General features: G+C 41.6%; 1 protein-coding gene and 1 long non-coding RNA gene across 5 annotated transcripts in view; one reads left to right on the forward strand and one right to left on the reverse strand.

Moving 5' to 3' along the window:
• The window catches only part of lingo2b (leucine rich repeat and Ig domain containing 2b), a 69,868-nt gene extending 43,332 nt beyond the window's left edge, over positions 1-26,536 (forward strand). Inside the window, exons 1-3 of one of the 4 annotated variants that reach the window (XM_028438586.1) lie at positions 9,696-9,792; positions 15,927-16,256; positions 23,573-26,536. In XM_028438586.1, coding sequence (XP_028294387.1) covers positions 23,613-25,481 — 1,869 coding nt within the window. In that variant the 5' untranslated portion in view covers positions 9,696-9,792; positions 15,927-16,256; positions 23,573-23,612 and the 3' untranslated portion in view covers positions 25,482-26,536. Of the gene's footprint in view, positions 1-9,695; positions 9,793-15,926; positions 16,257-23,572 lie in introns of those variants that run through there. The other 3 variants (XM_028438587.1, XM_028438588.1, XM_028438589.1) reach the window with 3 other exon arrangements.
• Positions 6,376-27,824, reverse strand: LOC114456681 (uncharacterized). Its single transcript, XR_003672870.1, has 3 exons — positions 27,756-27,824; positions 7,128-7,135; positions 6,376-6,388 (listed from the first exon to the last, which is right to left on the reverse strand). It is a non-coding gene; the product is annotated as an uncharacterized LOC114456681 (long non-coding RNA).
• Between the last annotated feature and the right edge of the window lie 143 nt (positions 27,825-27,967).

Below are 27,967 nucleotides of genomic sequence, written 5' to 3' on the forward strand. Positions count from 1 at the left end.
GTGCAGGAAAGTCAACAGATCCATGTTGGTCACGTTTTTTGATGGCAGGGGTGAAAAATTGTCCATTTTCCTTGCAAATTCAGTGCCATCATTGTCTTCCTGGCTGTTGTAGGAGGATAAGGGTAGTTAATAATGGGTTATATGAATGAGAATATTAATTATGATTATTAATATTAGCTCAATGAATTACTGGGTGCCACCTCTTAAAAAGAGTAAATATGTCTAAAGTTTTTCTTTAGACTAAACAAAGTATTAAATCAGGGAAGTGGATTCTAACAGCAAGTCTACACCATCATCACAGCTTTAATGAATCAGAGGAATCAAAGATTACGTTTAACCTTTTATTTGTATCATCCAGTAAGAAATGAGAACAATGTGGTGATTAAACCATGATGAAATGCATTTCTAAGCTAATAAAAGTGAGGATTACATGTAGTAAAGTGGATCACTATTCTAAACTAATCTAGACTAACTATTGTAAAATCAAAGAATAAAATCATAACAAAGAGGGAAGACAGACAGACAAACATACTGTATATGTGGTGTATTGTGAGTGGAGTGTAAGTATGAGGATGTGTTGTAGTTTAAGTGAGTCAGTTCTGCTGGTCCATTGTTCACTGGTCCATACCTTGAGATGTGGTCTGGTTGGACCTGGAGACGTTCTGGGTTTGCAGGACCAGCGTCCGTGTAGCAGTATAGCTGCGCTGGCGTGAGTTCTGTTTCGTTAATCAACAGCGTTTCTATTGGCCGATCCACAACCTCTTCTGGGATGATCGCAGCCGGTTTCAGACTAAGAGGGACCACGGTTTGGTCCACGATTCAGATGTTGGAAGGTCGGCTTTCAGGCACGCTCCTTTGCGTCTTAGGCTTTCACTGCGAGCAAGGTTCTTAAAAGTCTAACTGATGCAACTACAAATAAAAGAAAAATGAAATGAAAGACTGGAAACATGAGGGAACACGTGTGAGCATGAACGCCCGCGTCCAAAACTAAAGTTTCGGGCAGTTCGTCTTTTTTAAAAAGAATTTGGAGACGCCTTTTGGAGGAGGTGTCTTGGTTGATCATTGTGAGATCATATCGGTGATTGGTCAATATCTCTGCTTTCAGCTTGTGGGTGTGTCTCAAGTGTGGGTATGTAGTGGAATCTTTTCAACATCATATCTTAATATATCATCTATAATGAAACAGTTAGATACCAGACACGGCTGAAAAATAGCATAGTTAGTACTTAATAAACCTGAATGTCTAAATTCGGGTTAAGGAATTTTCTTTATCATATGATGAACATTCAGTACCTTGAACTAAGCTTTGTGATGTTTTCTAGTATTTCAAGCACCTTTTAAATGATAAACATTTTAAAATAGCATTCTGTTGGTTATTGAATTACATGAAAAGAGTGGCATAGGACAGACAATATTTGCAATTTCAATTTCTGCAGGAACCCGTAACAATAATCCTTTCTTTTGTGACTTTCCAAACAAGCACATGTTCTTTGTTCTCATTTGAGCAGCAGAGCTAGTGTTATTCCAACGTCCTGTCTGACCACTGGTTTGGGTTCTGGAGGTGACAACATCTGCAGGGGGTCGGAGCCCAGAGTTTGAAAACTTAGCATGTAAACATTGACTGACTGTTTCCTTTTGATTGTAATGTAGCAGAGAGGTGAGAACAAGAGCAAAACTGTTCTTGGATTCTCCTGTTCCTTTGTTCGGACAGGAAGAGGGAGAAGAGCCCCCTGTGGGGCACGTTTGCATTTCACAGTAGGAGACAGACTCTCTGACTCCATTGACTGGTGAAACTAGTGTCCTAGGTCAAAGATCAACTTGGAGGGTTTGGTTCCCTACACTGTCTTAGGGCAGAATAGGACTCAAGGTTTGACTTTGTTTTAGAACCTTTTCTTTCTGAATGTTAAAGAAGACCCAGAACACTGGATTTAATGACTACAGACCTGTGGCTCTCACATCTGTAGTCATAAAGTCATTTGAGCGCCTGGTCCTCTAACACCTCAAGTCCCTCTCCTACATACATCTGGACCCCCTGCAGTTCGCCTACCGAGCCAACAGGTCTGTGGACGACACCATCAACCTGGCCCTCCACTCCCTTCTGCAGCATCTGGACTCCCCGGGAACATACGCCAGCATCCTGTTTGTGGACTTCAGCTCTGATTTCGAAACCATCCTCCCATCCCTGCTCCAGGACAAGCTCTCCCGGCTCATCGTGCCTGACTCCACCTGCAGGTGGATCACTGACTTCCTGACGGACCGAAGGCAGCGCGTGTGGCTGGGGAAGAATGTCTCAAACACTCGGATTATAAACACAGGAGCTCCGCAGGGCTGTGTTCTTTCCCCCATGCTTTTCTCCCTGTACACTAACCACTGCACCTCCAGCCACGACTCCGTTAAGCTCATCAAGTTTGTGGATGACACCACCCTCATTGGACTCATCTCTAACAATGATGAGTCTGCCTACAAGAGGGAGGTGGACCTGCTGGTGTCCTGGTGCAATGGCAACAACCTGGAGCTAAACACCCAGAAGACAGTGGAAATGATCACCCCTTACCCTGACGAACACATCCATCACCACCGTGGACTCTTTCCGCTCCCTGGGCACCACCATCACCCAGGACCTCAAGTGGGAACTAACCATCAGCTCCCTCATCAAAAAGGCCTGGCAGAGGATGTATTTCCTGCGACAGCTTAAGAAAGCCAAGCTGCCCACACAGATGTTGGTGCAGTTCTCCACGGCCATCATCGAGTCCATCCTCACCTCCTCCATCACCATGTGGTATGCTGGAGCCACTGTCAGGGACAAACAGAGACTACAGCGCATTGTGCGCTCTGCAGAAAAGATGATTGGCCGCAGCCTTACATCTCTCCAGGACCTGTACGTTGCTAGACCTCCGGGGCGTGCAGGTCGGATCACAGCCGACCCTTCTCACCCTGCACATGGACTATTGAAACCCCTTACAGTCCATCCAGACCAGAACCTCTCGCCATAGGAACAGTTTCTTCTCCTCTGCTGATGGACTTATGAACACTATGTAACCATGTCATTTACTGCTTCAAACCCCGGTCGATTTTACATTCTCTACAAACTTGACACTTTATAATCTGCTATAATCTGAGTCACTTTATAAATCATGTCCTTAATAACTTGCACTAATGACATGTTTATTGTATATATTATTATATTATATGTATTTGGTATATATATTATATTGTTATCATGAACATATTATTGCATGCCTTATTCTTATTTTATTTTATTTTTATTCAATCTATTCTATTCTAATGTTTGCTTTTTTTAAGCACCTGTAAGCCAAAGCAAATTCCTAGTTGTGAATTCTGTTCATCAACAATGGCAATAAAACATTTTGATTCTGATTCTGATTCTGATTCTGAAAAGTTGATGAGCACTCCAAATTTATCTTCTCCAGTGTTCTGAAATCTCTCATCAATAGAGGAGATGGCTGTGTCAACAAGTAGCTTACCACCACTAAGTGTGGAGTGAAAGAATCATGCCTTAATTCTGTAAAGTGACTTTGACTGTCCAAAAAAGCACTATATAAAATTGATGTTTTATTATTAAATTGAAAAATGTAGTTCCTATTTTTCCAAGTGCTTCCTCAATGAGCTCATCGTGAGACTCATCACCAAAGTGCCTTTTTGTGGATCTCAGCCACATTCATCTCATGACACATTGCCTTTGCAGTTATCTGTGCGTCTGAAAAGCCAGTGTTTCTGTAAGACATGTAGGACATCTTTGGTTCTCTTAAACAAGTCAATCCACATCTCGCTGCATGGAGGGTGACTGCATGAGTTTACTCACATGCTGGATCTGTCTGAGAACATCATACCAAACTCTAACCACAGGATCTGCAGTTGTTTCCCTCACCTCAAGAAGAGTCTCTCTGACGAGCCTTGCCTGATATCTTACTGCCTCAACAATTCTTATCCTACTTTCCCATCTGGTCTCTGCCCATGATTTCAGCCTGATTGTGGCATTTTTCAGGAGGATGTCCCACCTGTGGGTAGAGGCTGAAAACAGCTTGAACAACTTTGCTAAATATCCAAACCAAAAAAAGCTTTTGTATTCAACTGAAGCAACCTCGTCTGTACACTTTTATTTTTCTCCTTCATGTTGGCACCATTGTCCTAGGACTGGCCTCTGCAGTCCTCAAAGGAGATGTTGAGCTCTTCTAGCCTTTTTTAGGATGATGGATGACCAACCTTCTCCTGTAGACTCCTCTGCAATGACAAAGCCCCTCTTTGTGTCACTATCCTGACTATGACAGACAGTTGTTCATGATGAGTCAGATCAGGTGTGCAATCTAAAATGATGGAGAATATTTGGATGCCTTGATCTCTTTCACCATGGTTTCAACTGATGGAGTCTATCAGATCATTCTGGATAATTTTGCATAGATAATGGAAGTGACTGCCAGTTCCACTTTCCACCCTGCTGACATGCTGCTTCATCACAGGATCAAATTTGGCCATAATTTCCATGAGTTCCATGAGTTCCTTGAGTTCCATGAGTTCCATGAGTTCCATGAGTTCCTTGAGTTCCATGAGTTCCACCTCTTTCCATTCACTGGCTTGTTTAATGTGTCTGTGGTCCTGTGGACCCCCTAAAGCCAGATTTCTCTCAGCCACAGAAAGTGCTCTCTGCTGTCTGTCAACTGTCAGCCCTTTAGCTAAACGGACCTCCATGTTTTTCCATGTTACCATGTTAGCATTGTGCTCCTGGCTATCGTCATGTCTAAACTCTTTCCTGTGTCTCGTCCAACATTAACCTTAAATTTAGGCCTTTTTATTCATTTAGTGTAAATATTGTAGGTTTTATTGTTGTTTTGAAAGCTGATTTGATTATGCACAGCAACATGTTTAATGTCTTGTGTGATTTAAGTTTTGTTTGGAAGTCTTTATTTTTACTGAATAAGTTTCTGTGTTAGATCTTATTAAATTAACTGAAGAAGCTAATATATATATATATATATATATATATATATATATATATATATATATATATATATATATATATATATATATACTGTATATATATATATATATAGTAATACATTTGTTTGGTAGTTTTAATGAATAGATATTGACACATATCTTGTTTAAAAGTATGAAATAGCCACAAAGTGAGGAAAAGAAAAAAAGATGCATAAAAAACTGCAATAATCGTTAATTAATCTAATTGTATAGCACCCTGACGAAAACAAATTGAATCGTGAGGTCCCTTAGATGACACACCCCTAAAAATAAGACAGTAACACAGATAAAAAAAAATAATAATTTTAGCTTTATTTTACTGATTTTGTCCCTCAAAGACTTTTACATTTCTAAATGTTCCAGGGATCTATACCAAGCATGATTAACTCTAACTACATTCATCATCACCTTCACCTAATCAACAATAACTGTTAGCTTTAAAGTAAAACTGTAAACAAAGATAAACAACAACTATAAAATAACTACTTACTTCACTAAATCTCTAAATGATCCACTACAGCTGATTTAAGACCCATTTTCATTACAGATGCTAACAGAAAGCTAACACAAGAGGAAGTTTTTTATTTTAGGCTCAGTAATTGTGATGAATTGTAATTGAAATTTAGTGATTGAGAATGTAATTGTAATAGACTTTTTGAGGATGAAAAATAATTGTGATTTAATTGTAATTTAAAAAAAAAATGCTGGTCACTGTAATTATAACTGAATTGTAATTGAAAACGTAATTGTAAAATGTAATTGACCCCAACCCTGACTTATTGTGGCGAGTCGCATGTTATATGTTCACATTGCAATAATAACTGCTGAAACGTGAAACCTCTCATGTGAAATGATTTCATTATTAATGCCACCGTTAAACCACGAAATGAGCAAAGCATGAGAAGACGTTGTTTTATCGTTGAGGAGAAAACAACAGCGTGACTAAACACTGCACGCAATTCATGCCTCTGGAGATCCAAAGTGACAAATGAAAGGTTGAAAAATGAGCAAAAAAGTGTATGTACAAATCCTCAGGAGGGTACGCTATAGAATTATTACAGGGAAATGGATTCCAATGCATTAGAAAAGCAGAGCGGATTGACATGAATGTGCTGCATACAATACAACATATGTATCAGCTACATATTTCATGAGATATGTAAACTAGAAAGCACTGCACACCTATGCCACACTATAGCAGGCCCTCATATTACATTGTAGTGTTCTAGTAGTCCAGACCGGTCTTGGTCTCAAGACCAAATTTTAAAGGTCTCGGTCTCGTCTCGGACTCGGGATTTTCCCTGAAGACCATTAGAGACCAGCACTAATTCCTGCTATTTTTAAACTTTTTTATAATGTGATAATAACATGGAGAAGAACGGGATAAAACAATCTTTAATTCTTTCTTTAATCCACCCCATATAATAACCACAACCTTCCTTAATGTGTGTGTGTGTGTGTGTGTGTGTGTGTGTGTGTGTGTGTGTGTGTGTGTGTGTGTGTGTTAAAGTCTACATGTTTATGTCTCTGTCCATCCACTCTTTTCATTATATCCATGTCTTTTAAGGCTTTATTACATAATATCAGCTGTAGTCCAGGCCGCCGCCATCTTGGATTATGTCGTCACCAGCGCGTCATCAACACAAGTCGCGCAAGCGCAGAATGAGTCAAATAACTGTAAAGAGGTTTTATATTAGTTTATTATCTTTTTAAAGTGGTGTTTTTTGTGTCTTTAGACTCTAATTACATTTATGTATATAATATGTTCCCTACAATATAAACAGGTTCACAATATAATTATTATTTATAGTTTCTGTTTCCACTGTATCCAGAATAATAATAATAATTCTCAACAAGAATTATTGATTGATTTGTCACATGACTGTTCCATGGTTTGTTTTATTTAGTTTCACATCTACCTGTAGATCTATGTTTTTTACACTGATGACAACTAGTTTGTAGTTTTATTTCAGAAAGTTTCACTTTTACAGTTACAGTTGGAAACCTTTATAATAGAATATTCTAGTTACATTACAGTAATTACATTAAACTGTATCAACTAAGTGAATTAATAAAAATAACCTGTTTAAAGGCTTTTTCAAACTAAAAAATGATCTTGTGAAATCTGTGACCTGTTGACCTGAACAACTCAAAGAATCAGAATCAGAATCATTATTTTTTGGCAGAAATGCTTTTAAACACTTGCTGTACATTCAGCTGACATAAAAATATTGTTTTCAAATATGTAGAATAATTGTGAATTCTGGTCTTGGGTGAGTCTTGGTCTCATAGTGTGGCCTTGAACACAACACTACTACATTGTAACCAGAAGCCTTTAAGAACTAAGAATATTTTGTGAACTATTTGAGCCCAGTTTTGCTTATTTTAACGTGTTGTTATTTTGACTGAAAAAGCTGTGAAATGATCCTGAATACATCACCTCATATAGAACTCAATGGACTGAAGGAGGCGATTTGTGTCATCAATGATGTCATTTCAACATGGCGGCTCTCAAACGGTAAAGTAGTCCCATTTTTAAAGTTAATAAAAGGAATATGGTGCAAAATAATGAGTTTTGTGAGGCATAGATCTACTACTGTAATAAGGACATTTCAGAGGTTTTAGGACACATTAGTAAAAACAGTGGAGGATCCTTTAATGGGATGGGAACCATTTCAGATCAAGAACTCTTCAAACTCAAAACTTTTGGAAAATGTTGCTGAACTAAATAAATATTTTGTTTGAAATGATGATGAAAATAATGAGAGGTAAATATAGAAGAAACCTGTCTGAGCTCACATTAAAATCATAGCGTATAAACTCTGTTTCTGCTTCTGTCGCTGACTCATGCTCTGCCCTACGGCACCTTTTCAGCCTCACACTAAGTTTCAGAGCTTCTGTAATCCAGCCCCCCTCCAAAAACACCCCCACCCTGTAGGCTGTCCTTCCTAATGACCCCCCCCCACGCACACAACATTAGCATAGCATAGCACAGGACTGTGTGTGTGTGTGTGTGTGTGTGTGTGTGTGTGTGTGTGTGTGTGTGTGTGTGTGTGTGTGTGTGTGTGTGTGTGTGTGTGTGTGTGTGTGTGTGTGTGTGTCTGTGTGTGCGTGTGTGTGTGTGTGTGTGTGTGTGTGTGTGTGTGTGTGTGTGTCTGTGTGTGTGTGTGTGTGTGTGTGTGTGTGTGTGTGTGTGTGTGTGTGTGTGTGTGTGTGTGTGTGTGTGTGTGTGTGTCTGTGTGTCTGTGTGTGTGTGTGTGTGTGTCTGTGTGTGTGTGTGTGTGTGTGTGTGTGTGTGTGTGTGTGTGTGTGTGTGTGTGTGTGTGTGTGTGCGTGTGTGTGTGCGTGTTTGTGTGTGTGTCTGTGTGTGCGTGTGTGTGTGTGTGTGTGTGTGTGTGTCTGTGTGTGCGTGTGTGTGTGTGTGTGTGTGTGTGTGTGTGTGTCTGTGTGTGTGTGTGTGTGTGTGTGTGTGTGTGTGTGTGTGTGTGTGTGTGTGTGTGTGTGTGTGTGTGTGTGTGTGTGTGTGTGTGTGTGTGTGTGTGTGTGTGGTGTGTGTGTGTGTGTGTGTGTGGTGTGTGTGTGGTGTGTGTGTGTGTGTGTGTGTGTGTGTGTGTGTGTGTGTGTCTGGCTCCATGTGTTTCTATAAATAAGAGGTGAGTGTGACACCAGTGCTACGTGTGTGGTGAAGGTCAGCCTGGGTCAGGTGCTCAGATCGCTGCTGCTGATTGGCTACGTCTCACCCTTTCACCAGTGGATCATGTGATCATCAGTAGAGTTTAGATTAATAGGATGTTTACAGTGTGTGTACATAGATATGCAAGAAATAAATCAACACCAGAGTTGGGCTCTATCATAATTGTAATTTTGTAATTACAATTATTATTGAATTTAATTAGAAAAAAACCTGTTGCTGTTGTAATTATAATTAAATTGATTAGTTTCGATAATTGACTGTGTAATTGTAATTGCCATGGGAATTCTAGAAAAACTCAATTACAATTGTAATTAAATGTAAAGTTGTGAACTATGTTACAGTTCTATGCCTTACACATATATAGTTAATATTTATTAAAATATGTTTTGTATTAAGTTTTCCTGTCACTTCTCTTAAGAATCATTTTACCATTTTATAAAAAAATGAAAATAAAGTCAAGAATATTATTAATTAAAAAATGAGATGATAGATATTATATTCTTAGTGTATTTTACAGCTGATTTAAGACATGGGTCAAACTAACCCGTTAGCATTAGAGATGCTAACAGAAAGCTAACATAAGAGAAAGGTTATGTTTTATGAAGTTATTTAATAAAAGCTCAGTAATGGGGATTACATGTAATTGAACTTTAATGATTGAAAATATATTTGTAATTGACATATACTGTAGGTGGAAAAGCGTCATTTTAGAAATGAAGTTAAATAATAATCACATTCCATTTAAACCTGAGTTATTGAGCTTTAAGAAAAAGGTGAAATCAAACTAAATGACATTTTTTCATAAATGGTTTATGTATTTATTTGTTTTTTGGGTTCTTTTTCATTTTGAAAAGGTAGATTTGCTGGGTTGTAGGTGAACAGTGAAATGTTTTAGTTAAAGAAAGGACACGTTTCTTTCACTGGTGTCCTTGAACAAGACACTTTGTTTGTTACGTTAGAAGCATGTGGTGTCAATGCATCCATCCTTCCTTCACACCTGCTTATCCTGCGATGGATTCTAGCATCCCACCGTGTGTGTGTGTGTGTGTCACACACGTGTTCAGTCTGTGGCTTTATCGACACGGAGCAGCTTTCTCACACACGTAAGTCAGTCTTTAGAAACTATTCTAGATGTTTTACCTGATTCTGTTGATGAAGAACCTCATGCAACATTTAGTCTATATTTAATCAATACCATAATGAATTATGTGTAATAGTTGATGTAATTCAATAATCTATTTAATGTAGTGTTAGTTGGTGGACCATGTTGTTCCTGTCATGATTGTGCTTATATACTGTACATGGTCCATCTATAGACGGTTTCACCTACATCACGTTCTAGGCAGTAACCCGAATGCACGGCCATATTGGAGGCACTCGGAGGTAAACACTGCGATAGCACAGAATAGCCCCTCAAAATGCGTTATAGATGCAAAGGCACACAGGGAAGGACTTGGTCATGATATTTGGAAAAGTTACGGTTTGTTGGGGGTGCAGATTCATACGATTCCGTTTATTGCGTATCCTGATATGGTCAACTACCTGCTTTTAACCCTAACCCAATCTGGGTCATCCTTTAGATAAAAGTCAGACCTTTTACCTGGAATACAATGAGAACTAGGCCACACCTCTATTCACAAGGCGAATACGTATTTGGCAATATGAAAAAAATTGGCAAAAATAACAACATGTATCTGGATTTGTTGACAAGTTTGTTCTTTTTACTAATTAAATTGAAAATAATAATGCAGGAAAAACAGAAGACTGACCTTGACCTTAAAAATGACTTTTAGTGAAGGACCAGGTCACACATTGAAAGGAAACGTTGTTCAATGGTACCAGTCTTTCTCAATTTGTGGCCAAGTTATAGGGAAAAAGTTTTTTTAGTTTTTTTGTGACGTCATGAACTATGACCCCTATTTTGGACTCAATCAGACCTCCATACTCAGATTACAGCTTGTGTAAAAACTCTCACAAACATGACCATATCACACCCGTCCTTTACGCCCTGGTTTGGCTCCTGATCCTTTTCAGAATCCAGTTCAAACTTTTGCTTTTTGTTTTCTGTTCCATCCATGGCCTTTGTATTTATGTGACACTTTGACCCTCACCAGCCCAGCAGAGGCCTACATTCTGCCCAACACCACCTGCTCCAGGTGCCCAGGTTACGTTACAAACAGTGGGGTGATGGTGCTTTTACTGTGGTCCAAAACTCTGGAACTCGTTGCCGCTTGAGTTACGTTCCATCAAAAACCTGCTCCTGTTCAAAGCAAAACTAAAGACTTTAGAAAGACGTTTGATACATAGTTCTGTGGCACTTTAAATGTGACAATGGTCCGTTTTTACCTGTATATTATGCTGTTTTTAAATTGTATTTTTTATTGTGTACAGCGCTTTGGTCAACTCCGATTGTTGTAAAGCGCTTTAGAAATAAAACTTGATGTGATTTTATTTGATTTACCGATCTTTTTATTGGTAGGTCATACAGTTTCGGTCCATGAAATAAAATACTCCACTTGAAATTAGCTTTTCATACCGTAAATGTAACCATCAAACTTGTACGATAAATCTGGATTATGTTAGATTTTGACACTTGACAGGGCCTTGACCTTGACCTTGACCTTTTGGCTCCAAAAAGGTCAACTGCACATCCTTGACATATGTGATGCCATACATGTCATTAGAGTTCCATAACATAAAAATTATAACAAATCCAACAAAAACAATGTTTGTATTGCAAATGAAAATGACCAAATACAAATACAGCTCTACATATTAGCTCTACATTTTAACAACTGTGTTGCTACTTATTATTAAACGTGATTCTATGAAGTCAATAATGCCACATACAGTAGCTTGATATGAATTATATCATGATCATCACACTACAAAACTAGTTTAGCCGCTGCTATCAACAATTCACTAACCTGACAAGAAATGGGCCGAACAAATTCAGATGTTGTCCAGATGTTTGCCTCCTGGCTTAGCTTCGCTAACCACTAGCGCCTCCTTTCCTCTGATAACTGTTGACATTATTCTCCCTGATTCGTTCTAACTTTTGGCACTTTATAAAACTCCAAATCTTTTTCACGGTCTGACCGATTGGTATAGCCGAAAACGTTCACAATCTGCTTTCTTTACCTGCTGACTACCTCCAATATGGCCACTTCCAGTTTGATGACGCATCATGAAAACCTCTACAGCTCTAGTTTCTTATCTCAGCATCAAGGCAGCTTTTTAAACTTAGTAGCCTTCAGAATAAAAGAGAAGCTTCAAATGCTTGATTTAGTTTGAAATGTTAATCAGTGAAGTTGAAAGCAGTAACACGTCACGTTTCAATGTGTGACGTTAAAGGCAACAGTCGTACAGTTGGTTGATAATTACCTCTAAGCTCCTAAATATCAGCGTCGTCACTATAGTGCAGGTTTGAATCTCTCGTTGCCTTATTTAAAGGTCGTGAAGCTTAGAGAGAAAACTGCTGACTCAGTGAGAGTTTGAAAACCTCTGCTGATCTGAGGATGGAGTTGTTTTCATTTGAAACGTTTTTGGAGAGCATTGGTTTCCTATTTTAATTCAAACTGGTTTTGCTGACGTTCTCTGCTGGTCGTGACAAGACTTGCCAATAAAATTGATTGTTGGTGGATAATCTCCAGTTGGTTGCACACTACCAAAGAAAACAGCTGGTTTTGAAGAGCTAATGGCTCATTCTATGTCATTTCAACACATTTTCAGGACATGCCATAAACTTTTGTTTAAAACATTTGGAAATGTTTCCCAATTGTTCCATGATTATTCAATATTCACACTGTATTTTTTGTTTGATCTGATCAATACTTATTGAGATATGGACAATGTAGTGAGGGGGTGTGTCCTTATTTTTCTTCCATGTTCATCTTCCAATATGTCAGTAACTCCATCACATATAAAGGTAAATATGGTATAGTAATAAGCTCCACCCACTCTCTCAGAATATAGAAATAGATCTGCTATACATCCTATCTGGTGGACATGTCAGCTCCTCTAAATAGTCACTAAGTCAGTGTGTGTTTGGGTCTGGAACATGTTCAGTAAACTACTTAGCATATGTCTCAGCTCCCTGTAATGTGATCAGCTTAGAGCTATGAACATAGACTGTTCACATCACTAGTGATTAGGACACACACGCCCCCTCACTAAATTGTCCTTAAAAAAAAATGTATCTAATCAAACTAGAAATGTATAGTGTGAATATTGATGAATCACTAATTAACAATGTGGGATGTCCTATAAATGTGTTGAAATGACCCTGTTGTCTTTAAATAAACCGTGTGTGAACAAACTCCAGTCACTCCAATGGGAACATTCAGCTTCTATCTTAGCGCGCTACTAAAAGCTCTTTGTCATTTTTGGTTTCTACTGCTTTTGACATTTAGATGAACATTTTTGGACACATGAGGGAAAAAGGTTACAGTTTTCAGAAACTGCCCTTTTCTTTCAAATAATGATCAGTCTATATGAGGACGAGTCCACACAGAGGTGTCATGATGTGTTTCACAGCTTCAGCTCTCGTCAATGATCCATTCAGCTGTTCTGCAGGGAACGGTGAAGACACACACTGCAGCTCAGGTTCCACACAGTCAAAGCAGTTGCTATGTTTGTACATTACACACACACACACACACAACGAGAAGACACGTTGTCTAAAAGAGTCGTCATCCTGTCAAAGCTGCATCCTACTGGCTTGTCCAATTTAATGATGAAGCGAAAGCGAAATAAACTGGTGACCCAGTTCCAAAAACACAGCTTTCTTCATGTGTTTGCTGGGCTGCAGCTGATAGAAGTTGATAGATTCAGGAGTCAGGGTAAGGAAAGCCCTTTAAACATGGAATAGCTAGCCTGGATATGTAATAATAATTTAATCCTTCATAGTTCCAATATCTACAATGATATTCTTCCTATCCACAATTGTAAATTCAGATATCCACAACATACTGTAATTCCTCCTATAGGACAAATGAGGCCACTTTCCCTATTGATCTGTAGGATTGATCTTTAATTCAGCTATGGATCGGCACAATGTGAGATGTGGATATCTGCAACTAAATTAGGACTATACATAACTTCATTTATATACAGTTTTATTCTGACTAGTCATGATTTCAAAGATACTGTATCTTCAACTCCCTTCCATCAGAAATATATTTAATTACGTTTTAACTAGTCAAAATGACGTTTAGATATCTTGAATTCGAAGAAATATCTTTAAATTATTTGTGGTTAGCGATATCTCAAATTTCAGATATCATTAATTGCAGTTATGACTAGTCCAAATGTAATTACAGATACGAGAGTTTTGACTCGACAAATTGATATTGCTGATATCTGTTACTGTGGCAGAAGTTATGACAGGTAGGAGGAGGGGCTAGCTGTTTGCTACATTTGCACTTTTATGCATCATGTTGGAGCGGCCCACCATCTTATCAATGACCGCAAACACCATTTCTTCTGCAAAGAACACTGTTGAAGTCATAAACACAGTTTTGACTCGTCACAATGTCATTACAGATATATTTAAATAGAATCATACCTGTCAAGTATCCCGTTTTATCTGGGAAACTGTATTTGACCTTCTTTCCCGCCATTTTCCTGTATTATTATTTTCCCGTAAATATCCCGTATTTTAACGTAATAATAAATCAAAGATGTCTTACTAAACTGAACGCCGTCACTAGCCTCGTGAGAACTTCCTCCTGAAATGGCCTGGCTTGGTGGCAGCTCTCATTAGATTAGTGCTGACATCAGCAACAAACCCAGAAACAACAGAACAGAGATGATGAATGAAGACGTTCTGGTGATAAAAACTAAGAACTGGTGTAAATACGTTATAAAATATAACATAGAGTTTATCTTCATAAAGACCATCAGGATGTGACACAGTTGCACGTTCTGTTAGATTAATAACTGATATTTTAACGTCTACCACAGCAGAAGGAACCACGTAAGTCACCATGAAAAATCATCCAATCACAAGCTCCACAAATATACACTGTTTATAAAGTGTTAAATAATGTAAAGTCTGTAATAAATGTGTTTAATAAGTCATTAGTGAATACCAGAGAACCACATGAGTGAGTATGAGAAATTATAATAAAATATGTAATAAAATAAAATGTGACTTGTATATAAACTGTAAGTATATTAAATAAACACGTGATTCATATACACATTTATGTTTTTATTTAGGCTGTTTTATAATTTAGTAATTAGGGCTGGGCGATATATCGAGATTCATGATGTATTGAGTTTTCTACTTTGGTGATATAGAAAACTATATTTCATATATCAATATATATCTATATACATATTATAGCTTATTATGTATCAAAATACTAGTTTTATGAGTCGCTGTTTTAACTTCTCAGAACAACATGTGAAGCTCAGTTAGATGATTAATAAGTGTCACATATTGATCAGCTGTTTATTAATAAATGAGTCTGTGTAACATTTTACATCAGCAAATTTAACCCAAAATTGTTTTTCTGGTCAGACTTTATTTAATAAAATTATCTAGATTTATATCATATTTCACCATTTTGATAAAATATATTGAGATATTAGTGTTGGTTCATATCACCAGCCCTAGTAGGAATGTTCACAGCATTTTAATATTAATAAAGGTTGACCTACCAGATTAGAATCACATTATTATATTTAATAAGTGGGTATTTTACATTTCTTGTACATCTATATTAAAATATAAGACATACTGGAGCTTGGTTGGGGGGTGGGACGACTGGTAGTGGGTGCCAGAAAATTTCCCTTATTTTCAAATCCAAAACTTGACAGGTATGTTTACAGTTATGTTGTTATCTATCATGTTAATTCCCGATAGTCAACTGTAGTTATTAAATGTTAAAAGCCTTTGCCATAGGCAGTGGTTCTTTTCTTATTCTAACACCAACTCACCAGGCAGATTGTTGGTTAAAGCGGACACACCTATCTGACACATCGTGAAACCAGTTCTCCCAGCACAGCAGCAGCAGGTTGTGGATGGATAATAGGGCAGCAGATAGATGGACAGGAAGCAAAGACGTCAGAATGACAAGTCGGAAACACCTTGACGTAGGCTCGCTAGCGACAGCTATGAACATGGATCTGGATGAACATCCTCTCAACTTGTAGCCCATTCTGTGACTGAATGAACATAGAAACGTGATCCTCCCCAATCTTTTCCCTTTTCCCTTCATTTGATTGGCAGACAACACAGAGCGGATGGGAGCAAGGGCTTGTAGTTGCTGTGGCAACGGCCTGCTCTTTGTTAAAGGCTACATTCCTGGCATCTGATGTGTCTGCGCTGCGATCGATAAAAAGCCAGCCTGCAGGCACGGATGAGCAGACTGGGGCTTTTGCCTGTCCAGCCTGGACCACAGACACACTGAGACTGGAGGATGTGTGAGCAGAAGAAAGATGGAGAGGTAGCGCTGTGAGGGAGAGAAGAGGGAGATATGGAGATGCGAGCGATGCGGCTGATTAGGCAGGCGGAGGACTGATGGCTGTGGGCTGATAACTGGCTCGGCTCACAATCAAAGTAAGAAGATATGAGTGTGTCTGTGTGTGCTGGCTGCAGCTTTTTTTTACAACACCTTTCATTTTCCTCACATCTCTCTTCACCGCCATGAGTTCATTTTCATTTCTAGCACTAAAACACTCAAGTTCCCTTTCACACATGTAGCTGGCAAAGATAGCCACGAGCAAAAAGCTGGTAATGAGGTCATTATGGTTTTTCCTCCATCTGTCAATTCAACAACCTGTGGCTGCGGGAAGCTGGAGCTCGGAAGCGAAGGGCTTGGCTTCACCAGAGTCCTCATTACCCCAGAGTTATCTCCTCCGTCTCACACAGCCATGCACTGGAAAATAGACTCTGATTTAAACCACAGTGTATCTAATGATTTGCTACAAACACATTGACTTTCATTATGCGTGTTGTTTTGTTCTTTACTGTAAATGTTTTACCAAGTGTTCAATATAGAAATCTGGATTCCTAAAATACCTGTTAATGAATGAGAGTAGTCACGCAGAATTCCTGTATTTTAGGGTGCATTCACACTCCTCCTCTTTTGGTCAGTGTGAACACAAACCAAGTCTAGAGCGGATCAAACAGTAGAATTCTAGAGTCATTGTTTCTGTGGGTCTCAGAGCGTTTCCAATCAAAGTCTAGAGTGATTAGGTTCATCGTCAACACAACCGGATCAAACACAGGAAGTATCAGAGATGACATAGAGCGCACGGCATTGTGGGTGATCAGGTGAACTATTGACAGCCCCAACCAGGGCTTTAAAAACACCAAAAGCACAACAACGTGTTGAATGTTGGTAAAGAAGTAAGAAGTGGTGACACTTTACATGAAGTTTTATACATAAAGGCGGACATTGAGCTGTTATTATTGATACATGACACCTGTCATTAGCACTATCCCAGGTGGTGACTGAAAACATATTTATTCATTCATTACCTCAAACAAACACAGGTTTAACAGCAGAAGAAGAGAGAAGAACAGCATGACATCATGAAATGTTTTACATGTGATCAGAACAAAACAGCCACAGCGTCTGTCAGTGCTCCATTCTATCACAGCCCTGATTGTTTCGGATCCTTTCAACGCAAGCGTGTAAACTATGTCACTTCCTTCACTCGAAATCCTTCCAACAGCTGCTGAAGCGTGACATTTCAATGTAAACGTTTGTATTTTAATAATACACATCTAAATATGTGACTGTTTTGTGGTGTTTTTTATTGTTAATGAATAAAAAAAATGAATAAAAACATAATACACAACATTCAAAACTAAACACAAAATACAATAAAAACCAAAATAAATTGAAATTCACTCAAATATGCCGACCAAACGCTTTGAAAGGATCCGAAACAATCCCACTGGGTACCCGGAGCGCGTTGGACGTTTAACTTTTCAGTTTCTGTTCAAATGACTAAAGAAGAATACCCACTTATTATCTTCAAAAGTGGACGTTTGACAACATTTTAAATTAAATATGAAAATAAATAGTGACATTTAAGTACATGTGGCTTTTATCAGCAGATTTTAATATACGTATGTTTTATGAGACTATAAAAGTAGTTATTTTGGTGAAACCATAACACATTTGACCAACACTACTGCAGCACATTAGCGCTGAGTTGGCTTGAAACACGTGTTCGAAAAAATAGATTTTTGAAAATGATGAATTGATTCAGAACCTTAATTTATAAGAATCGCGATTTGGACGTAAATTTATTTTTGTGAAATGACCACGTGATGATCTGTAGAGCAATAAATCTGCAAATAAATCCATTCAACACACACACACACACACACACACACACACACACACACACACACACACACACCACAATAGGCCAACAATGTGCTTGGCCATTTCCCCTTGCTTTACGACTGAGGGTCATTACTTGCTATGGGGCTAATGCTAACCCTTCCAGTTAGCCTGCAGCCCTTGGTGCTAACATCCCTATCTCTCTTTCCTGCAGCTTGTATTTCTATTTTTTGCTCTTTTGTTTCAGCTCTAAGTGTAATTGTATTACATTTTGCTGGAGGAGGATGATGGTAGCCTGCAGGGTTGGGCTCAATTACATTTTTCAGTTACAATTACATCTTACATTTTTCATTTTCAATTACATTTCAGTTACGATTATAGTGACCGGCATTTTTCTCGGTTACAATTACATTTTTTTTATTGATCCCCTGAAAGACAATTACAACTAGACCTCATTCCCTGAAGAAAATGCAATTGAGGATGCAGGTGCTGGCCGCTGCATTAGGTTAGCATTAGCATTAGTGGAACACTGTCTGGGGGGTGCCGTGGGGGGGGGTCTCTGGCTGTGCTGCTCCGGGGCCCACAGTGCCACTTGCCCGTCTGCGCCATCTACCCTCTCGCGTGGCCCGCCATGCGGACGGGCCCGGCTCACACCGGACAGGCCTCCTACATGTTCACTTCACCACACTCCCAGCTGGTCTGGCTCACTCACAAAATGCACCACACACCCATACCCAACCCTTGGGGGGCTGGATGGTGGGGCTGGGGGTGGAGGGGGCCGCCACCTGTGTTACTATGTAGTGGCGTGGGGGCGGCACTCCCACCCTAGTTGCCCTACTAATCCCTCCAATTTTAATCACATCTCAACATGCCACCCCCCGGAGGGTGTATTATCACTTACACCCTCCGGCCTATTACACCACATACACATAAATCCACAGAGGCTGGATGGGGAGCACCGCTCCCCTCCATCCCCCTTCTTTTAATCACACCCCATACATTCACCAAACACACACATTCACACAGGGGATCGGGAAGTGCCTCTCCATTGGGGAATGGAGAGGCACCATAACAGGGTGGTGGGTTGGTACACACATTTGGGCCTCTCCGGTGGGGGCCTGGCCCCTCTGTTGGTGGCTGGGCCACTGCATAGAGTAAAAATACATCACGATGGTGCGGTCGGGCGTGGCGGTGGGTCTCGGAGGGGCTTTGCCGGGGTCTCTCCTTGCGGGGTCTTTCCGGGCGGTGTCGGCCTGGTGGGGCGCGGGGGTGCCTCTCCCCCTTGGGTGTGGCTTGGTGCTTGTTTCGTCTCCTGGTGGCCTTGGGGGCGGGCCCCGCGGTGTGCGGGCCCGGGGCGGCCTGCCTCGCCGGTTTGGGGGTGGGTGTGCTGGGGGGGTGCTGGTGTCCTCACCGGGGTTGGGGCGGGGTTGTTTGGCGCCTCGGGATGATGCTGTTTACTGGGGGGGGCGGCGCTAGCTGTTCCGGTGGTTGAGGTTGCTTTCGGCCGCCTGGTGGGTACGTCCTGCCATCTGCGGACTGGTGGGTGGGTCCGGGGCATCTTTGGCTGGGGGCTGCTGTCCCTTACTTGATGTGTGCCGTTGGGGTCCCTCCGTCCCCGCGGTGGGGGTCGCCGGTTGCTCGCGGGCCGGCGGGGGGCGCTGCCCCGTGGCTTGCGCCGTCCGGGGGACGGCGGGCCCTGGGCTGCTGGCCTTGTGCCGTCTGGGGCTGTGCGGTTCTGCTGGGCTGTGGCCGGGTCCTGGGCCGGGGTGGGGGGCGCGTCCCGGGGGGCTTGGCCCGGGGGCTTGCCCTTGGGGGGTCCTGTTCCCGGGGGGTGCTCCTGGGGCCCGGGGTGCTTGGCCTGCTGGCCGGGCCGGTCGTGGCGGGGGTCTTTCGGGGCGGGTGGCGCGTGCCGCGCCCTTGCGTACCTACTGGTACGGCCCCTGCTTGGGCAGTGCCCCGTGAGGCAGGGTGTCGGGGCCCGAACAGGGGGCCACATCCCGGCGGGGCGGTCTGGCTTGGCCCTTGGGGGGGGCCCTGGCTTTAAAAAAAACTGAAGCTCGTGGCGCGGGCGGCATCAGCAGGGGGTGATCTGGGGCGCCATGGGGGGCTAGGTTGGGGTGCCTGGGGGCCGGCGGGGGGACTCCCAGCGGCCCCCTGGTGCCTTATGCGGCTTGGGGTGTGGTCGTCCTCCCTGGGCGGGCTGCTCCTGGTGCTGCATCCATTCCGGGTCCTTCTGGCCTGGGGTCGGGCCCCTGCTGGCTCTGGGCTCGCCGGCGGGTGCCCGCCGGCTGCCCGTTCGGCGCGGCTCTGGTCGTCTGCTGGGCGTGGGCTTCGGTTCCTCCGCTGGGGCCTCGGGCAGGGAGTTCTCTGGGCCCTCCCCTCGGGGGGTTGGGCGCGGGGGTGTGTGGGGGGGGGGGGGTCGGTGGGGTGGGGGGTCTGGGGGTTGGGGGTGGGATCGGTGGCGTGGTGCGCTGGGTCCTTGGCTCCTCGGGGCTTTCTCGGGTGTGTATGGGGGGGGCGATGGCTGCCTCTCGGCTTGGGACCTGGGGGCGTGCGGGGGGCTGCTTGGCCGTGGGGTGGTCGCCGGGGGCCCTTAGGCTGCCCGCTCTCGCTGCTGGCCTGACTGCTTCTTCGGGCCCGGGGGCGGCTCGTGGGTTTTGCAGTGGCGGTTCTTGGAAATACATTTGTCATGTATGCACTGGCCTTGGGCTGTGGGATAACACTCATACTGGGCTCAACCTTAGACACCTTGCACCTTGTTCCCAAATACCTGTTTTATGGAATTTCCACTCACCTCTTCCTCTGTTCACAGCCACCACTATTATTCCTAAACCGCACACTGGTCACCAAACTGCACAATATACACAACCACAATTTCACATCGCATCACTTGGAACCTAACAACTATTCCCCACTCATTCCATATCCTATCTTGTATCCCTCTTCCCTGTTAACTTCCCCACCCCCCTCCAACCCCTCACCTTGGTGTAAACACTGCCCTCTCTTTTTTTTACATCCTCCCTTTAATAAAGTATTTCTTACCCTTCCCTAGGGAGGGCTGGTGATGGTCACAATTATGCAATGAAATAAATAAATTTATTTAATTGCAATAATAAAATATGCATTGCTGTTAAAAGATTGCACTTCTTGTAGTGTTAACCTTCGACAGCATGTGCAGACAAGGTAAAAAAAAAAAAAAAAAAAAAAAAAAAAAAAAAAAAAAAAAAAAAAAAAAGTGGAACACTGATGATGCTGAGCAACCTCATTATCGTAATTGCTGTACTTTTATTATTATTATTATTATTATTTTTCATCTTCTTCCGTCCTACTACTCACTTTTCAACTTTTTAAACTATTTCACTTTTTTTGGGAACACTGATGATGCTGAGCAGCCTCACTATTGTAATCGCTGTACTTTATAAACAGCATTGAATGGGCCCACGCAACCACACGCATGTCAGGACGTGGTGCACGTTGAGGTCTGTTGCATGTCGAGGTGTGACAGAAATGTTAGTGTTGAGACGTAGCTGACCATTTTCAAGGATTATATCATAAACTTTCCTGCAATGTTCTGTGTAAATAAAATGTCTATGATTTCCTTTTACCAATAGGTGGCGCTATGACTATGAATGACGGTTGGGTTAAACAGTAACTCAATTTTTTGGCAAACTCTTAATAACTATCATAATCTGTTGTGGTAGAAATTAACAGAATTTACCCAGATCAGGGAAATCCTCAGTGTACTGAAGTAATAGTTCTTCAGTACACTGAAGAATTCTGACATCATCACTCTCTACAGATTTTCAAGGGGGCGCTACTGAGTCATTTTGCCATTCACGTGCAATTCCCTTAAAATATCACATTTTTCAACAGTCCCTATATACATACATGAGTTTTTAAACTTGGTTAGGCCCTCAAAAATGCCATTATTTCCTCTGTAAGAATAATAATAATAAAAGTGAGGTGCATTACAATAGGGTCCTATGCACTGTTGTGCTGGGGTCCTAATTATGTTCTCAATTACTAAAGTTCATAAATACTGAGTTTGAATTAAATGATCTCATAGAATGTAACATTCCTCTTGTGTTAGCTTCCTGTTAGCATCTCTACAGGTCAGTAGAAAAAATCTATCAATTATCTATCATCCAATTAGTTTCTCATCTCTTAGTTACCTTGTTAGGCTTCCTAATCAATGAGAATTAATATGATTCAAGAGAATCATATTAATAAATAAAAGTTTGCTGTGTTACCTGACTACAGATGTATACATCACGACACATATAGAATGTAACGGCCAACCCTGATTAACATGGTGGTATTCAACCCATCGTTTTGGATGACAATGATTCCAAATGAGCAACTGAGTTGATAATATGGTTGAATGATCGTGTTGGTTGACACAGAATTATATTCTACTTACATTGGAAAAAAAAATAAAAAATTCAAAAGTTCAATTTTAAACATTTCAAATTCAAATTTCAAAAGTTATAGGCCTGTTGTGGTGATTAAATGTGCTATTTTATGTGTGCGTATGTTGTCATTTTAGCAAATTCACATTTTAGTGCATGGATTATAACATCTTATCTTAAAGCCCATCTAGGGATAAGAGTTGGAGGATGTAACATTAGTTACATTTATACTATTGTTTCTCTGTATAGTTGTATCATCCTTATTTAAAGGTAGGGTAGGCGATTTTTAAAAGCTTAGGGTAGGCGATTTTTAAAAGCTTAGGGTAGGCGATTTTTAAAAGCTTAGGGTAAGCGATTTTTAAAAGCTAGCATGATTTTGAATGTAGCTTCCCCGATGGATCCGCCTGTACCCCCCTCGCCCCTCCTCTCTGTGGTCCGTCTGACTCACATGCACCCGCACAGCTGCTCCAGCAGCAGACCTCAGCTCATCACTTGTATTGTGTAGAAACGTCATTGTCTCATGTCTCATTCAGCAGCAAACAACAAACTTTATCATTTTATATATTTAGAAAAAAATGACCAAAAATTCTGTTTTAACTCTGTCAGCGGTGACGCGATTTCAGTGTGAACTCGTGCATGCGAGGGGTCGAGAACGAGCAGGGAGACGTGATTGGTTAAAAAAAAACGCTTTGTTTTTTTCCATTGGTTAAAGTTATTACAGGTTTACAGCTGCTCAGATGATGGATTGTCTTCAGTCCTTTTTCAGAGAACATAAGATCTTAATTTCTGTCAGGACGAAGAAAATTTCAACCAAAAACTTAAAAAGTGTATCTGGAGAAAATTACCTACCCTAGCTTTAAATAAAACTCTTAAATCCTAACATTTCTAACCATTACCACCTGTATGAGTGTGAACAATAATTGACAGGTAGGAGGAAAAGTTGATCTGAAACATGTTTTAACATTTGTTCAGTACATATGTGTGTTAAATTAAATTACAATTGACAGTTTTTATCAATTATCTCAACTCAGTTATAATTTAATTACAACAGCAATATAAATTACAACTTCACCAAAGTTGTAATTTATTATCTAATTGACCCAAACCCTAGCCTGTGTTTGGTGGGGCATAGTTTGACGTTTCCTTTTCCTGTCTTTGTGTTGCAGGAGTTCGTGATGGTGCTCTGTGTGAACACGAAGCTGTGCCATGAAAGAGGCCAACGTGGGTAAAAGAGACATGCAACACCTAGCCCTGCTCCACTGGCACCTCTTCCTGGGTGGGGCCCTGCTTCTTCTCCTGGCCAGTCCCGCTCTGAGCTGTCCGGCCCGTTGTGAGTGCTCCGCCCAAACCAAGTCGGTCAGCTGCCATCGCAAGCGTCTGCCCTGCATTCCAGAGGGCATCCCCATTGAGACCCGTGCCCTGGACCTCAGCAAGAACAAGCTGCGGATCATCACTCCAGACAACTTCTCCTCATTCCAGCAGCTTGAGGACCTGGACCTCAGTGACAACCTCATCAGCGTGGTTGAACCTGGTTCGTTTCGCTCCCAGCTAGCTCTCCGCTCGCTAAATTTCCGTAGCAACCTGCTTCAGCTAGTTCCTGCTGGTGTGCTGTCAGGCCTGACCAACCTGACCCACTTAGATCTCAGCCACAACCGATTGGTGGTTCTACTGGATCATGCCTTCCAAGATCTGCGCAGACTGACGTCTCTGGAGGTGGGCGATAACGAGCTGGTTTTTGTGTCCCAGCGGGCCTTCACAGGATTACTCACTCTTCAAAGTTTGACCCTAGAACGTTCTAACCTGACAGTGGTCCCCACTGAAGCTTTGTCACATCTGCACAGTCTTGTTGAACTGCACATGCGATACCTTAGCATTAGCTTTCTGAAGCCTTTTTCTTTCAAGCGGTTGTCGAGTCTTCGGCATCTAGAAATCGACTTTTGGCCGTGGTTGGATGCACTGCCTACCTTTTCACTGCATGGCCTCAATCTCACCACGCTGTTCATAACCAACACTAATCTGTCTGCTTTCCCCGGCCAAGCGTTGCGCAGCTTGCCCTACCTCACCCATCTGAACTTGTCCTACAGCCACATCCAGCACATCCACCAGGGGGAGCTGGGCCAGTTTCCACACCTGGTGGAGCTCCGCCTCCAAGGGGCTCAGCTCCTTTCCATTGAGCCTCTTGCCTTTCTGGGTCTCAAGTCTTTGCAGTTACTGGATGTGTCGCAGAACCACCTGGACTCTCTGGAGAGGGGGGTGTTCGGTTCCCCAGATAGCCTTCAGAGGCTTTGTCTGGGTGGGAATCCATTAGTGTGTGACTGCAGATTACTTTGGCTGCTCAACGTTCATAAGCCCCCCTCTCTGCAGGTTTTGGACCTGCAGCCTGAATGCAGTGCACCCGAGCATCTCCTGGGGAAAACGCTCCGTGAACTCAAAGAACCACTAGTCTCCAGATACATGACGTGCACCAAGCCGCGCATCGGACCCAACACCACTCAGCTGCTGATGGCTGATGAAGGGCAGCCAGCCCGTCTGAGCTGCATGGCAGAGGGGGCGCCCCGGCCCTCTGTGGTCTGGGTTACGCCTCACAGACGCTACATCACAACCAAAAGCAGTGGTCGGGTAGAGGTTCAGTCCGACGGTACCCTGGAGATAAAGGCAGCAGAACTGCATGACAGCGGTGTGTATTTGTGCATTGCCAGTAATCCGGCAGGCAACGCCAGCCTGTCGGCCTCCTTAGCCGTAAAGAGCACGGGCATTGCCGACAGATCCTACCATAGCAACAGGAGCTCCAACTCTCTGACGGACTCCAACAACACATGGGGCAATGGGACAGTGTTGTACAACATGACACTCCCCATCGACATAAAGACCATTATTATATCCACAGCCATGGGCTGCCTGTCCTTTCTAGGTGTGGTCATCTTCTGCTTTCTGCTTCTGTTCGCCTGGAGTCGAGGCAAAGGACGCCATAAGAGCAACTTTGATATTGAGTACGTCCCCCGCAAATCAAACGGGGCCTCGGCGGAGGTGGCAGAAACTAGCGGCCCTCGACGGGTTAACATGAAAATGATTTAAAAATGATGAGAAGTGACACGCGCGTGACGACAACATCACAACACAGTGCGCACACATCAGCTGACAACAGTGTTTTTCTTTTTTTCTATGACAGTGGATTTGTGACAATGAACAGTGATGTACTATTATAGTGGGTGTCAAAATGACAGTGATCTTGTGATAAAGTGGACGTGTGAACATAAAAGTGATTATGAAACCATGTTTATATGACATAATGTTCTAATACAGTACAATGAATATAAAACTATAACCAACATATCAATATGGGAGTGATAGTGGTGCAATAGGCATGTGATTCAGTGGTGATGTAATGATTGGTCCAATCACCGTGACATCGAGGTGAAGGAATGACTAACAACATGTGTGTGTGGCGGTGGAGCTCTCCTTGCTCTCCTCACTCTCCTTGCTCTCCTCGCTGTAACATGTCACCACTAAAGTGTCTCACCCCATCCCTAGCTGCAGTGTGAACGGAGTGTGCGTTCATGTGTTTTAGCATGTGTGTGTGTGTGTGAGAGAGAGATTGTGTGTGTGTGTGTGTGTGTGTGTGCGTCAGTGTGTGCATGTTGCATTTGTGAGTTATTTGTGCATGTGCACGCATTGCCTTTCTTGTGTGACAGAACAAAGGAAGTGAACGGTGGTTTTTGATTGGTGGGATTTTCCACAATATAACAGTGGAGTCAGTGGCCACGTTTACATGGGAGCTTTAATTCAGAATAAAAGTTAAATCATCTTTAAACTGACCTTGTAAACACTTAATTACAAATGAAAATGTAATTCCGAATTAAACTTAAATCTGAATTAGGTGGCTGGTTTATTACGATTTTAAATCTAAATCAAATAATTCCTCTATTTTGTAAATGCTTAATTCCGTCTTTAAATTAATTCCAGTCGTTCAGCGTATGCTCGTCCTGTAGCGATGACGCGCAGGTGACAACATATTACACACATAGACATATTACACACACACAGACAGACATATTACACACATAGATTTATTACACACACAGACATATTACACACACATAGACATATTATAAACACACAGATGTATTACACACACACACAGACATATTACACACACATAGACATATTACAAACACACAGATGTATTACACACACACACAGATGTATTACACACACACACAGACAGACATATTACACACATAGATTTATTACACACACAGACATATTACACACACATAGACATATTACACACACACACAGACAGACATATTACACACAAAGATTTATTACACACACAGACATATTACACACACAGACATATTACAAACACACAGATGTATTGCACACACACACACACACAGACATATTATACACATTATGAACCTGCTGCTTCAAAACTACATCAAAATAAAAGTGAAAATAGTTCTTATTATATGCTCTTCTCTGTTGTAGCTGAAAAGAAAAGGTTTGTTTTGTGTGTTTTTACCAGTAGAGGTGAATACGTCAGGTTCTCCCCCTGTCCATTCAGAACCCATCCCAACCCTCAGACCTAAAGAGGAATTAAATAAAGCCGAATAAACCTGTTTTCCATGTAAACCTCAATTTGGAATTACTATTTTAATGTGAAAACAAAGCAGAACACTTGAATTCTGAATAATTTAAAGTAGAATAATTCATTCAGAATTAAAAAACATCATGTAGCCGTGGCAACTGATGAGTGAAACCAGAGGCTCGGTTCTGTTTGTATGCAAAGTAATCATTATTACATTAAAACAATGCTGCGTAGCTTTGAAAAGACATTGATCTTCCCCTTTGAAATGACTTTCGTACTGAATGGGTGATTGTTTTTCTAAACTCCTGGTAATGTACTTAGAGTGTAAGGCAAAGCTTTGTCTTCTCTCTTCAGCTAGTCACTCTCTTTTTCACAGAAACACCAGTGTGAAGTGCCGTTATTGGCCAGGAAAAGCTCCCAGCTATAGATATGGTATACGTTAAAGCCACTTTATCACATCGTAAATCACTGGCAGAATTTCCTGCTCGACAAATCCCCTGATATGATAGAAAAGCAGTGAAGATTTAGTGTGTGTAGCTCTGTTTGGGACAAGGCAAAGTTGAGCTTTACACATTTATAGCTGGATTCCTTCCCCTCCCATTCTTCTTTGATTAAATCACTTTTTTTGTCCTGACTCTTTCCATGGGTACCAACAACGGGTAAATCTGGTGAAAGTTTTTAGGGCGGGGGAGGGTCTTCTTAACATTTGGGCTTTTAAAATGTTTTAGGTGTTGAGGGATTTAAAAAAATATATGAACTTGTAAGGGCGATTTCTTTGTACTGCAGGGCTGTAGGTGTGAACTGTGATGCTGTTGTAAACAAATGTTTATGGTTGTATCATTGTTTTCATATGACAAATTGATGGTTATATTTTCAAAAAGAAATAAATCTTAACTGTACCCCTCAAGTCAGATTTTCTGCTGTTCACAGTTACACTTCATTTTGTCGTAATCATTTGAAGACATTTTTA

This window comes from Gouania willdenowi, chromosome 22 (assembly GCF_900634775.1).
Source record: "Gouania willdenowi chromosome 22, fGouWil2.1, whole genome shotgun sequence".
NCBI classification, from domain to species: Eukaryota; Metazoa; Chordata; class Actinopteri; order Blenniiformes; family Gobiesocidae; genus Gouania; species Gouania willdenowi.